We start from the raw sequence: 13,626 nt of genomic DNA, 5'->3' as shown, positions 1-13,626 counted from the left end.
CAAGATGAATGTTCTCCCCAGGCTTCTCTACCTTTTCACCTCTCTCCCTTGTCTTATTCCTTTTTTGTGTCTCTTCGAGCGCTGATTCTCCGCTTTGTATGGGGTGGTAAGAGAGCTAGAGTCAAGTTGGGTACCTTAACCCTTCCTAAAGCACTCGGAGGGTTTGGCTTCCCTGACTTCAAGTTGTGTTATAAGGCTGCTCAGTTGCGGATTATGTTAGAGCATTTACGAGAGGACCTTCAGACATACTGGTCCTATATAGATGATGTACAGGTTCACCCTTATAAGGTCAGGGACTTGCTCTGGTCCCTTCCGCGCTCGCGTCCAGTAGCTGTACGAACCCATCCGATTCTATCGGTTCTTTGGGCTTTGTGGAGGCCGGGCAGGGAGAACAACATGCTCTCATCCTGGCCTTCCCCCCTCTCCTCCTTGTGGGGTCCTCCGCTTACCTTAGGGAACAAGGGTTTTCGAGGGACACAGTCGTGGTCGGATCAGGGGATGGAGAGGGCCGCCCAATTGTTTCCCCAGGGGAAGTTTATTGATTTTGATCAACTGGTGGGAATGCTGCCGGAAAATCCCCCTTCCATTTTAGATTATTTACGGATTAAGGGCATACTTACTAAGGCTGATGGGGGAATGTCCCTTTCCCGTCCACTGACTCTATTTGAATCGGTGTTCGTGGAGGCACAGTCTAGGAGGAGATCTCTCGCTAAGATATATGGGGTGCTGTTTGCAGCTAATCCAGAGGGCAGACAATCATTTAGACAGGTGTGGGAGGAGAGAATGGGGATGCCCATCGAGGAGTCTACGTGGGGCTCTGTTTTTGGGTCTGTCTTTAAAGGAGGGCTCTACACAGCGGCGATGGAACACAACTTTAAAATTCTCCACTCCTGGCATCGCTCTCCTGTCACACTGTTCAAGATGTATCCTAACGTGTCTGCGATGTGTCCCAGAGCCTGTGCTAGTAGAGGAACATGGTTCCATATGTGGTGGGAGTGCCCGGTCATACAAGTCTATTGGACAGAGGTACTTAGTTGGATTAAGGGCATCCAGGGAACATGTCCCTCCCTCCACCCTCTGGAGATCCTTTTGGGTACTCTCCTACCAGAGAGTGATGAACTGTCTTTTTCCAGAGTGGAGGGGGCGATGCTGAGGGCTGGGAGAATGGCCCTGGCTCAGAAATGGAAGTGCCCTCAGGCCCCTTCGAAAGCGGAATGGTATAATAAGCTCTTAACTATCTTTACATATGAGAAGCTAATCGCTATCGCCAACGATAATATGGCTTCCTTCTTACAGGACTGGACAATGGTATTATTGAATGAGGACTGTGTAGCATTAACGCTCTAGCTGTTATTTGGAGTGGATAAATGCAAAGATGGGGTTGAATATGTGGTTGGACTATGGGTTTCCGCAGTTCTTGGGGACTTCACTGATTGAAAGGGATTTTTGTTGCGCTTTCTTTTTTGGTATGATGCTGTGGCTCTTCCTCTTGTGCACTGTGTTAATTTCGAAACCTTTCCTTTACTGGTTTGTTGATTCCTCTGTAGCTCAATTGTTGGGGACAGGGGGAGATATGGGGTGGGTTGGGTGTATTGGGGGTGTGGGGTTCTTATTGTAAATTGACTTGGCTGTGTTGGTCTCGTTTTTTTATGATACTTCTGTCGTCATTGAAAATGTTTCAATAAATACAAAGTGGAAAAAAAAAAGAAAGATACCGTAAACAGAGTGCTCCGGCGCCACGCGGGTGCTCATTCAAAGTTCTCTATTAGGTATCCAACTGGTTGGCAAATGTAAAAAGGAATTGTGAGATTGATGTGCATCTGCAACAGGTCAAGCTAAACCTGTGCACATTGAGTCTCTTCAGTAGCTAATACGAACTGAAATTGGTCCGAGCTCGGCTTAATTGTGTAAGAGGAAGGATCTGAGCCTGGCTGAGGGGGATCCGGGGTGAACAGTGAGTCAGCGAGAAATAATATTCTCTGTACATTGTAGAGGGGGATATGAGCCCGGAAGAGGGAAATACAAAGAACCAATCACTGTATAAAAGGTATCCACGCCCGGCTGAGGGGAATCGAGGGTGAAGAGTATATCCTCTGAATTGAGTACTTGTGAGAGGAAAACACATTTTTGTTTGTTTTTGTAGATCAGTCCCTCTGGATCAAGAGACTTTGATAAGTAAAGAGATTTGGCCACAGAATGCCCTGATGCTGGTTATTGAACTGTGTCCTCGAGCCGAAGAAGCCAAAGAGTGTGCTACGCTCGAGTGAACTGCCTCGTCCCGTGCTGAAAATGTGGGGAAGGGAGGCCAACGGCCTGAACATCCTGACATATTATTTTGAACACTTCTTTCTTTTCATAACATTATTCCCTTCCCTATTTGTATTTAGAGATAAGGACTGGCAAAAGATTTTTTTTTTTTTTTAGTATAGGCCCTTTTATTTTGAAAAGATAGTACTAGGACTGCGTTATTAATATTTGATAGTCATAGCTTGCTCCTATCTGTAGATTTAGGATTAGATAGGTTTTTATCATACCCTTTTTGAAGTTCAATAAACACCCTTGAACTGTGGTCACTGGCGTCTGTCTTACTGTTGATACCATGCCTTCCTTACAGTTAGTTAAACAGGTCCGTTATATGTATAGTGCTTCAATAGGCAATGGTAAACTTCTAAGCATTTCTTATATTAACATATATGGCAACTGCGGTGTAATCATGGGTGTGGGAGTATTAACTGTACCCAAATAATAAATAGTGGCAATCAAATCGAGCTGTAGTCACAGAATTCAGTGGGGTGCCAATACATTCCAATTAATTAAGCAGCTGTGCCAATACCATTTCTGTGCTTTATAGTGAGCCAGGCCAAGCAGGACTGGTTCTAACAGCATGGTAATAGAAGAAATGACACAGTCACAGTTTAGTGTTGAACTATTTAGGCTCCTCATGACACAAATTACTTTCCGCATCTTTATCTGCCCTATAAGTCTTGGACTCAAAGGGGAACCTTGTCTATGAAAATAATGTAACTAGACTTTATCACTAGTTCAGACAAAACTTTGAGGCGGCCTAGGCTGCAAGAGCATACAAAGCATCATTTAGTGGGGAATGGGGCTTCTTCCACAATGGTATCTTTTTTTAAGTTTCCTCCATTCACTGCTGGCTAATATGGGGATCAGCATATCTTGAATGCACCATATCTGGATCACTTGTCCCCAGAGAAAAACAAAGCTAACTCATAGACATGTACCAGTCATATCCAAGTCCACACACCTAGAGTGTATTTATTCTCTATTGCAAGCCCAATGTAGTGCAAGAGTGCACAAGCCCTTGTGACAGGAGGCCATTGTTCAGCATCCTTACTCACTGCTAAGAAAGAAGCAAGAAAGCAGGGGAGAGAGTAGGGGAAAGAAGAGGAGGGCAAGAGGATAAAATGGAAGAGAACAAAAGGGCGAAAGTGAATGTGAAGGTATGGATATAGAACGGTAAATAATAAGCAAGAAAAGAAAAAAAAGATAAAAGGAAAAAGTAGAGAAAAAAGCAGCTAGATGGAGAAGAGTAAGATTAAATTAAAGTAGGAAGAATGCAATAGAGAAATTGGAAAATAGAAGAAGAGGTTTGGGAAATCGAGGAAACGCTTGAGAGATGTGAATGGAAGGAGGGTGTGTCAGCTCTTGCCACAATGGGAAGGCTCATGCTTTAGTCAAGAAAGAGGTACGTCGTTTTTAGAATATGCAAAAAATACTTGGATCAATAGGACTAATGACATTTATATGGGGGAATGTTCAAGTTAGACTTAATTGTGCTAGATCAACAATAAAAAGCCAGTCTAATGATGCTCACCTATTTGGTAATGCATGTAATTTACATAGTTGCCACTATTACTTAGAAAAGGTCTACGAGAATGTAATAAAGTGTATGTGTATCTTGTTACGCTCTCCTGTGTACATCACTAAAAAAAATAATCTAAATACATAAAAAAGAGACTTGAAAAGACAGTGGATGAAGGAGAGACAGTAAAGGGAAAGAAAGGGGAAAATCAAGAAAAGGTGAGTTAGTAAGAGTAGAAGCAAAGGGAGAATGGAGGAACAGAAGAACGGTGGAACACGGTAACCAGAGCCAACACAGAGCATGTGCCTTAATTAAGTTCTTATTAGGTGGTTTGAGGGGGTAATGCCCATTGCCCTTTTTTTCGCTCATGGTACAATGTGCTTACTTTATAGAAATGGACCTGTAGGATGGCGCAACCTTCAAGTCTGGGTAGGAAAAGCGTCTTCATCTCCAGAGCTCATACAAAACAAGTGCGTAAGTGCAATGATCAAGCCCACCTATGTAGCAACGTGTAGGTCTGTACTTTCCCTCTCTAAGCCGTTATTTGTTCCTTTAGATTGTACCTCTGTTCACACAATGCCTGCTATTATTACTGTTCTTCAATGCATAATGATGTATTCTTGATGCTCCCAACCCTTTCACCCTAAACTGAATGGACACATGCAGTCCCACCCTACTTTCTTCTCCCTCATATTCGCTTTTTCATATCATATCTACTCATCTTTTCTATTGGGATCTACTGGGTTTAGCTGTGAATGTCGTCAGATGACATCTTACCTGCCCTTTCTGTCTTTCTTTCCCCTTCACCGTCAGCATCTGCAGTGGGGACTATGTTTTTTATTACTATCCTTCACCCACCAACTTCTCCTACGTTACTCTTCCTCGCTTTATAGCCATTATTGCATCGCAGTGTAGCTTCCGATAATTCAATGTTACTGTCCCAACATACTTTAAAATGGACATGTGTGATCCACATTCTCCAAATGTGAGTTGAAATAACTCCTCAAACATGTCTTTCAGGTTATCTTTATCCTATTCATTTTTAGCACAACCACGGATAACATGTACTAACTAAAATATTCTTTACACATCCACCACATATTCAAGTGACTACCTCCAATAGTGCAACATTTTTAGTCTGCCAGCATATATGTGACCGTCAGTAGCACTGAGTGAGGAAGGTGCCTTGGTAGTTTTGGTGGAGAAAGTGCCCTTTCTTTAAGGCCCATTATGTTTTAATGGTTGCAAAATAGGCTTAGAAATGCACCATCTCTTCCCCTTGGCAGAACTAACTTAATCACAAAGTGACTACAATATGCATCAAATGCTTTTGTATTTTACCAACAAATAAAGAACTCACCCTTTGGGGTCAAGGAGATCCCGGACCTTTTCGTTGTATATTTCCATGTAGGATACTTCTACCTTGAAGGTTTGCGAGTCATTCTCTTCTTTTGAGACCCTCTGAAACAGGGCACAGCAGAGCCGTGGGATCAGCCCGGGCTGGTCGGCGTTTCCCATCATCGAAAAGGATTTCCCAGAACCTGGTGGATCAAAACATACAATTACTACTATTCAGCATATATAGAGTCTTACTGCATCCAAATACTTTCAGAAACAAGGTTGAAGAAAAAGTCTTCTCACCAGTTTGGCCATAAGCAAAAATGCACGCATTATATCCCTGAAAGGCATTATCGAGAATTCCTTCTCCGAGGGACTTGAACACAACTTCTTGTCCTAAAACAAAGATTTACAAGAATGAATTATTACTTTTGTATTATAGTCAGCAGAAACCTCTTTCACTCTTTAGCCCAGATACTTGACTCAACAACTGACAGGCCCAGATAAAACATATTTTACAGAACAAATGCATCCCACAGAAAAAATGCATACTATTTGATGACACGCCAACGTGGGACTACACTGTACTATTGGACAGCAAAATTACTGCTTACCCCTTTCCAAAAAATACACTAAACAATTTAAGCATGTAGAAATATGTTTGTTTATGTTTTAAATTATTTGGAAACCATTCAAATGCACTACTCAAAACAATGATGTCCACCAAGGTTCCTGTAAGAACACTTTCCCATATTGACAGATGCTGAAAGGCGACAATTCTGACTTGGCACTGAAGATGATGGCTACCATACACCGGTGATTGGCACAATCATTTTACCATGACCACAATTCAGCCACTGCGACCAGATGTTACATTATAGAATGTTATTTGTTAATATTTTGTATAGTGCCAACAAGCCACCAGGAGCAATTTCGTGGTGCTTTACAAGAGGCAGAGCAAAACAAAAAAGAGCAAGTACACTTATACTAATTCATACTAAAGTTTATAAAGTGCAAATTTACCCACCACAGGGCTTTAAGCAAGCACACACTTGAAGCTGGTCTAAGGCTAAGTCGAGTATCTGAAGCTCACAAGAACTCAGAACCCGAACTGAGGGGCTAGTAGAGAAAGAACTTGAGAGGCAAGACAAACTCTCTAGAAGAACTGGTGAGTTGGCATGAAACAGGCTAGGATTGTGGAGTGAAGCGTGGCGTGGGGCATTTATTATTGTCATAACCATGCCCTTTTCCATGAACAGATTTGTGGCTAGATGGATCAGTTTCAGTTGCGCTCTCTCACTGATCGGCCGGAGCCGATCAGTAGAATTACTATATTCTAGGCTTGATGCATGTGTAGGATACATTGCAGACTGGCAAGTTGGGGGTGGTGCTTGCGAAGTCGCTATGGACATCTTGAAGTTATGAACAGAAGCTACACTATCTTATGGTATAGGCCATTGCACTTGACCAGATACAACGGAAGTCAGTGCTTACATTGCAATAAAATGTACATTTAGTCCATGCCACTGGCGCGAAAGAGTTTAAGCCACCAGTGATCAATCTGAGCCAGTTTTGTAACCCTGCAAGGAACACTAGTGAGCGAATCTAGGTAAATACATAGATTTCATACAACACTTAGCGGGAAAAACAACTGAGTGCGCGACAGAATTAATTGAACTGGATCACAAAGCTGCAATGGAAACCAGGTGCAGACCATGAGCATCATTACCATTTTGGCAGCGTAGTAAAAAAACGGCAATACAATGATGGCAATTACATTACTGCCATTTTGGAAGTAAAGTGGAGGAAATATCTCCAGCATTTTGCCAGAGATTGCAACTAGTCAAATCGACACCCATCATCATGGGCAGAAATACCACCCGGCAGTGAGTCATCCAAAAGCCCTAAAGAGTTCTATGGACTCAAAGGATTCACTCCACCATTCTTTCCCTTGTAATCGGGCACAATTAGTCCCATTACAAGAGGCGGTAACAGTAATCAAGTTTGGAGGTAATTCACCAGGAATTAAAAGGCATTGGAGGCAAACTCAAAATTAGGCCCCATGAATCATATTTTCTTTGTAAAAGGCAAAGCTGTCTCAAAATGAGCATGAAGTGCTACCAAAGTATGGCTTGGAAATAGGAGTACCTGGTTGCAAAGTTAAATAATTTCTCTGGAAAGTAAATGAGGAGAAAAGCCAATGCAACAAAGAGACCCTTTTATTCCACCAAGAATTAATATTGCTATTTGTAGCTTATGACCTCCAAGCAGTAAATACATGCTGGCTCAAGCAAAAAAGGAAATGTTCAGTAACATTGCACAGGAAAACAAGCTCTAATGAACCTGAATGACGTTCTTGCAATTAGGGACATTCCGTGACGTGGCTCAATAAATGATACACGTTATACAATCAGCAGACATAGGGCAAAACAAACAACACGCATTATAAGACTACAAAAGGCTTCTAGATCAATTTCCCAAATTACAAACAAAACTAATCATTGTGGACCTGTCCATATAGTAAATCTACTTAGCATTGTACGGCCTCTGCTCCAAAATCACTACAATAACCAAATGAGATGCAAGTCACAGGTGCGTTGACCCAACGTACCTCTTTGCCAGGGTTTTGTCTCATATCTGGTTGGATAGGTTTAGCTCTCAAAGTTATAATGGTGCAAAGCAATAGAGAATTAACAAGACTCTTGTGTGTCATTATCATGCAGGCAGACACACTCTGGAAATACTTTCATGCTCTTGTACGTAAAATTCACTGGGTGAGCACACAAACCGCCAAATTTAGCACTCAAACTAGCACAGAAGAATAAGAAGCCAGTATGGTGGGATATATTTTGTGCATTATCAAGCAAACTGTACAGCTAATGAATTATTCACTTTCAACTGTCGGCTGAAATATGTTTGATATACAGATTTATCACAACAGACTGGTCCATATTACGACCCACCTGCACCCTCCTTTGGTTTTATTTAGTATCTCAAAGGAATTTATTTTCTTTCAATATAGATATTATCATTATGGCGTAACCAATTCATCAGATGATATGTACATTTTACTAACAAATATGAGCTACTTAAGTTAGATTACTTTTTAGTTTTAACTATCGGGTGGCACTAAAACACCACCTATAAGCCATAACTATTGCATTGGAGTACAGCTAGAAGGCGATGGTATATGAGGGTGGACACAAAGCTTATAGGTCTTGTTTGGTTATTCACCCACTCAAACTTCCCATGGCCGTGATAATCCATATGGCCATTCACACCTACTTCCTGCCTCTACCTGCCCCAAACACATGCTTCTGGGATCTCTTTGATCAAGGTTTATCAAGCCTTAACATTAAACTTTGCACCAAAGTGCTTGACAGTATTATTTCAAAGCAGTCTTCTGATAGTTAATAACTTATTTGGAGCTGTAAACGTGCTACTGGTGTAAAATAGATGTCTTCACCAGATCTGCCTTCAGCCACTCTATATATATATAAGCAGCATGCGTGTCCTTCACTGAAGCCCTATTAAAAACAAGCATTGGTAAATCCAACAGTTTTGGTTAGTGTATAGGTGTTAGTTGAGCAACTGCCAGGCACTGCTATTATATTACCCAGGTAATCACAGCATGCTGCAGCTGTTGGCATTGCCAAAGCTTGTTTCCTTTCGCCGCCCAAACCCCCAAAAAACACAAGAATGCCATGTTAGCAGCCACACGGTAACATTACAGTTCTAGAATAAAATTACAGTCTAAAATATTAGCATTAACAGAAGTAGAAATTTCAAGTTGTAAGATAGCCAGCCAAGAATCCATTATCACTAGCCAATGGCTAGTGGCGAGTGCACATTCTGAGCCATTGCATTAATGCTCACTAATACCACCAATCTCATAGCAACTCCATAACCATCAGAGAAAGTCAGATAGTTTTATGGGCATTTCTACAAATTAACAAGATGTCCTGGTGTCTAAGAGGACAGAACAGAAGTCCAATCAGTTTCTCCATATTTTCTTACAGATTTGCTTCAGTTCTCCCATTTTTTGCAATGTTTCTAATAAGGCTATCACAGAGAAGTCTGAAATCCACTTACCTATTTTTTAAACAATTTTTGTTTTCAGATGACAGAGTATGCTATGTGGTAAATTGACAATGATCAATACGTTGTCTTGCACGATTCAAGCTTGGATTAAATGAAAGCAAACAAGATGAGCTATGCATTTGTTTTTAACATCCTATGCAGTGTGTTGCCTGGGTTAGCATATGCCAGGGCTGAAAGATTGACGCATATGGCGCCACCAAGGATTCCGTCAAATCAACCAATGCACTCTGACCAATCTGATATCACCAATTTGTAACAAATGCCTGCCAAGACTCCTGACCATAGCCAAGTCGCCACTATTAGACATAAATTGGCCAAGTGATCAAGAAGCTTGGGTAAAGGGCCTCGTCTACAATCAATGATCTCAGGGACATTTTTGGCAAGTACAGCACCTCTAAAACGGATTTCACGTGCAGAACCGCCAATGCAGGAGACATATGGAAAAAATAGGCTCAGGGCTGCCCCCTATCAGGAAGCATTTGCTGTGCTCATATTTCCTTAAAGCGTCTCGAATCATTCTGCATCCCAAAAACCAATATCCAATCACAGACCCTACGCTTGAAGTGGTTTTCTGTACTTCACTAACGTCATGCAATGCACCCTGTTACACACACATATTAAGGATCCTTTCCATTCAGCATATTATTTCTAAAGCCAACAACACATTCTATTACTTGAAGACTCCCGGTTTCTTTAGCAGGGAAAGTTTTCGTTACGGTTACTTCAGGCCACAAGGGCAACAGTTATACATTTGAGGGATTCACTGTAAACCGACCTCTTGAAATTCTTTATTTTAGAAAATTCACCACACTTGGTATGGCAAAAACAAATGCTTCTCTGCACGCCCTGCGTTGAACTCCCCCATCTATACTGTAACACAGCCCCCTGTGGCGCAGGATCAACATCACAAAACCAAGTCAGAGATAGATTACAAGATATTTAATCATCTTTGTCAGGATTGGGATAAATGCCTATGAGGTAAGAGTGTTTCCACAACAAAACACCATAATCTTCTGCAAAAACCTTGTAAATGATTTAAACTAATGTATCATGACAGGGTAAACTATAAACTGACAGGTTTCATAAACTGATGGGTAAAATGATCTCTGTCAGACTACTTCTATTGTACAGTCTCTGGGATAAAGTGTGCAGCGCCCTCCTTAGCCTTCGTTCTACTATAGTAAGTTGTTGAGTTAAACACCTCTAGGTTCTATAGGGAGTATACTACTATCATCAGGGTTGGGGTGAGTCCACACAAAGTGTCTCTGGGGGCCTAACTATGGAATATACTGATCTTCCCCAGGAATCCAGATGATTCCTTAACACTCTTCATTCCCTGGGATATAGCATCCTGTTTGTCTTCTTGCGCAAGTACCACCAGCAAGCATGTCTCCCCACCTAGGGTATTTGTCAGGCATACATATTATCTGCCTCTTTCCGTGGGTAGCGGCGTGGATCACATGCGATACTTCCTGAGAAATACGGTAATTCTGAACGGCTGTGTTACCCTTCATCCTCTGAAACGTTTGCCCTCCTGGGTCTTTCCCACTGTTTCATCCTAGTATACTCCCATACTTAGATGAAACAATTTTCCATCCCCTATCATAAGTGGACAACGGGTCTGGTCTGATTTTTCCCTGCACCAACTCTAAGACTCAGTGTCTTCTACTCATCATTCTCTTCCTTCTCCTCTTTTCTGATCTGCAGCTCACACTCCTTTCCTCTCTCGACCTTGAGCAGGTCTGAGTCATCTATTGCAGACCCCCAAGCTCTTTGAAAGGCCTCCTGATAAATAGGGTTATATAAGAACTGCTTTAATTGTTTATTCCCAGGTCATCCAGTGTTCCCCGAATGGGTTTTGTTACTTGCGTGTCTTCCAACATGTGTTTTCTACCTTCAAGCCGCTTCGGCAGCTTTTGCCAATTGGACTGTTTTTGGTGTTTGCCAGTTAATACGTCCCTGTTGGTAACTGCACTCTATTAGTGGTGGTGTTATGTGGTGGCCGAGGGTTTTTGATCGATTGTCCACCATATTGAAGTCATATTGACCTGGTGTACGGGCTGCATCCTCTCAGTGCCTCCTCAGGAATGGCTAGCTGTTTGAGGAAAGAAAGGCTCTGCTCTTTGATGTATGTATGCAGAGGAATAAATCCTGAACTCTCAAGTGCTCACGCTGGACTGTCAGCAACTGAAGCGACTTTCTCCTTAAGGGGCATAGCACTTGGGCCGGCAGGACTGTCCCTCCAGCACTTACCCTTTGTTTCCAGTTTCTTAAGTAGCTTTGATATGACTGTGAACCCAACGTCTTATCTCTATTCTGTGCACTGAACTGGCATTACACTCCTACACGTTTCAAATTACACAGTCAACTCAGCATGAATACTGTTAATTTTTCTTTTTAGAACTTTATTTTTTTTTTGTGTAAATCATAACAAACAACTTCCAACTATGCGCCACGTGTTCCCCTCTTCCCTCCCCCCGATGGTATCAGAAACATATATAACGCAGTCGTACACTCATGCATGAAATTTAATGTACGACACAGACCAAGGAGGATTCAACGCCAGTGAGGTGTTGGTTATTGTGGTGGACTGTTCGGGGGGTCACTGTCCGGGGCGGACATTAAGTAGTGTTAGGCAGAAACCTGTGCAGTTCCCTCTGGGACCACTGCAAAAGATTTAAGACTACAGGTGTTTGGCAGTAAACCCACTTGGTAGCAGTCTGTACCACACTGATTCACTTGGTAGCTGTGGCTGAGCAGTCAGACTTCCCTCAAGAAGAGTTAGGCAGTATACAGAGTATTCACAATAGGTCAAGAGAACACAATAGAATAAGTAAACAATGACCAGGGCTTGGTGTAAAAGAGATATAATTATTTATTTAAAACCACATCTAGAAAAACACACAGGCACTAATAGTAAGTAATTCAAAAACACGGTCACTAAAAGATATACACTCCCTTAAAAGAATATTAGACAAGTCTTAAGTAAAGCCCCACTTATTTTCAGACAGCGGTGAGTGCTTAATGTAGATGGCACTCTAATAGTTTGTTTTTTAAAGGGAGAGAAAAGCAGAGAACAACTTGAAACAGATCCCAACACTTTTACGAGAACATAACAAGGGAGGAAGGCAAAGTAAAACCGTGAGTTCAGAGTCAATAGGCTGGATCCGCTTTAAGAGGATGGAAACGAAATGTGTCCAAGGTCACACGGTTGCAGTGCACAAAAGTCTTGAAAAGGTTCAAAAAGGAGTTGGACCAAAGAAAGGGGACCAGTTAGAGGGTCAAGGCGGCCAGCCCAGTCCAGAAGGTTAAGGAGTTATTATTACCTTGTAGCAATCTTTAGAAAGGGAGGCCTGGCGGACACAGTACCTTAAAGTGGTGAGAAGACTCCAGCAGGGGCAGTTGTTCCTGGCAGCGGGTGCAAGTTGGTGCTTCTTACGGGGGAAGAGAGGATCTCGCCGTGGAGGAAGACAGGAGTCTGTTGCACTGCCAGGGAAGAAACCAGCCGTGGAGTTTCTCAGGTACAAGGAGCGGTCCGTTGATTCGCGGTTCAGTGGTAAGTGGTTATCCAGCCGCCGGGGTGCTTGGCACGGGCAGTGCGACCACAAACCGATCTGGGGTGCGAAAAAGAAAGGAAAAACTGGTTGTGCCCACCAGTCAGGGGAAGAAGCCTCTCCAGCCGGGAGATGATCTCTGTCATCGGGAAGTGGTGAGTCGGTTCTGCAAGGCTCCACCGGTGGTGTCGTCATGGTAGGACGGCTCAGCTTCTCCCTCGTCGGATTCTCAGGTCCTGTGGCGACTTCTGAAGTTCCAGTCCCCAAAGCCCTGCTATTATGCAGCATACCCCCATTCACTCAGCCTAGCTGTCAATCAAACATGCTAAGTGGTGAGCCGGCTGGCTCACCACTTGGGCCAATCACACCAGAGTGCGACTTGAGTTACCAAGGTAACTCAGTCCAGGGTGCCTAAACCCCCTCCCACACCCCCTGTGGTACCCAGACAGAGTGGCACCACTTTTGGAGGCTTCTGTGGAGAAGCCCGCCAAAAAGTGGAACAAAGGGCTCGACTTGGGTTGGAGTCACAGAAGAGAACACAAACGCCATTTTAGAATCGAGTCCTGGCAAAAAATACCAACCAGCGAATTAATATTAATTAAATAAACCGGCGGTATGTTCGAGGCTATGAGAATTAAATAATTAAAGTTGGTAGCCTCGATCAATGGGAAAATCCCATAGGAAAATATTTGCGGTCGAATATAAAAAATAGTTTCCACTGCCACCAGCCAAACCTCGATCAGGGGGGACGGAGACGTACCCCCTCGACTAACAGACCCCGGGGCAATCGAACTGCCCCGACCAGTA

At 42.8% G+C, this 13,626-nt stretch overlaps 1 protein-coding gene across 5 annotated transcripts in view; it reads right to left on the bottom strand.

Annotated features, from left to right (window-relative positions):
• The window catches only part of KIF13A (kinesin family member 13A), a 2,203,773-nt gene that overhangs the window by 1,599,632 nt on the left and 590,515 nt on the right, over nt 1-13,626 (bottom strand). For all 5 annotated transcript variants that reach the window (XM_069613597.1, XM_069613593.1, XM_069613596.1 and 2 more), the window contains 2 exons: nt 5,468-5,560; nt 5,187-5,367 (listed from right to left, as the gene is read on the bottom strand). In XM_069613597.1, coding sequence (XP_069469698.1) covers nt 5,187-5,367; nt 5,468-5,560 — 274 coding nt within the window. The remainder of the gene's footprint in view (nt 1-5,186; nt 5,368-5,467; nt 5,561-13,626) is intronic.

This window comes from Ambystoma mexicanum, chromosome 5p (genome assembly GCF_040938575.1).
Source record: "Ambystoma mexicanum isolate Mex_15411 chromosome 5p, UKY_AmexF1_1, whole genome shotgun sequence".
Classification (NCBI taxonomy): domain Eukaryota; kingdom Metazoa; phylum Chordata; class Amphibia; order Caudata; family Ambystomatidae; genus Ambystoma; species Ambystoma mexicanum.
Note: the sequence above shows the minus strand (reverse complement) of the source record. Positions and strands in the feature narration are given on the sequence as shown.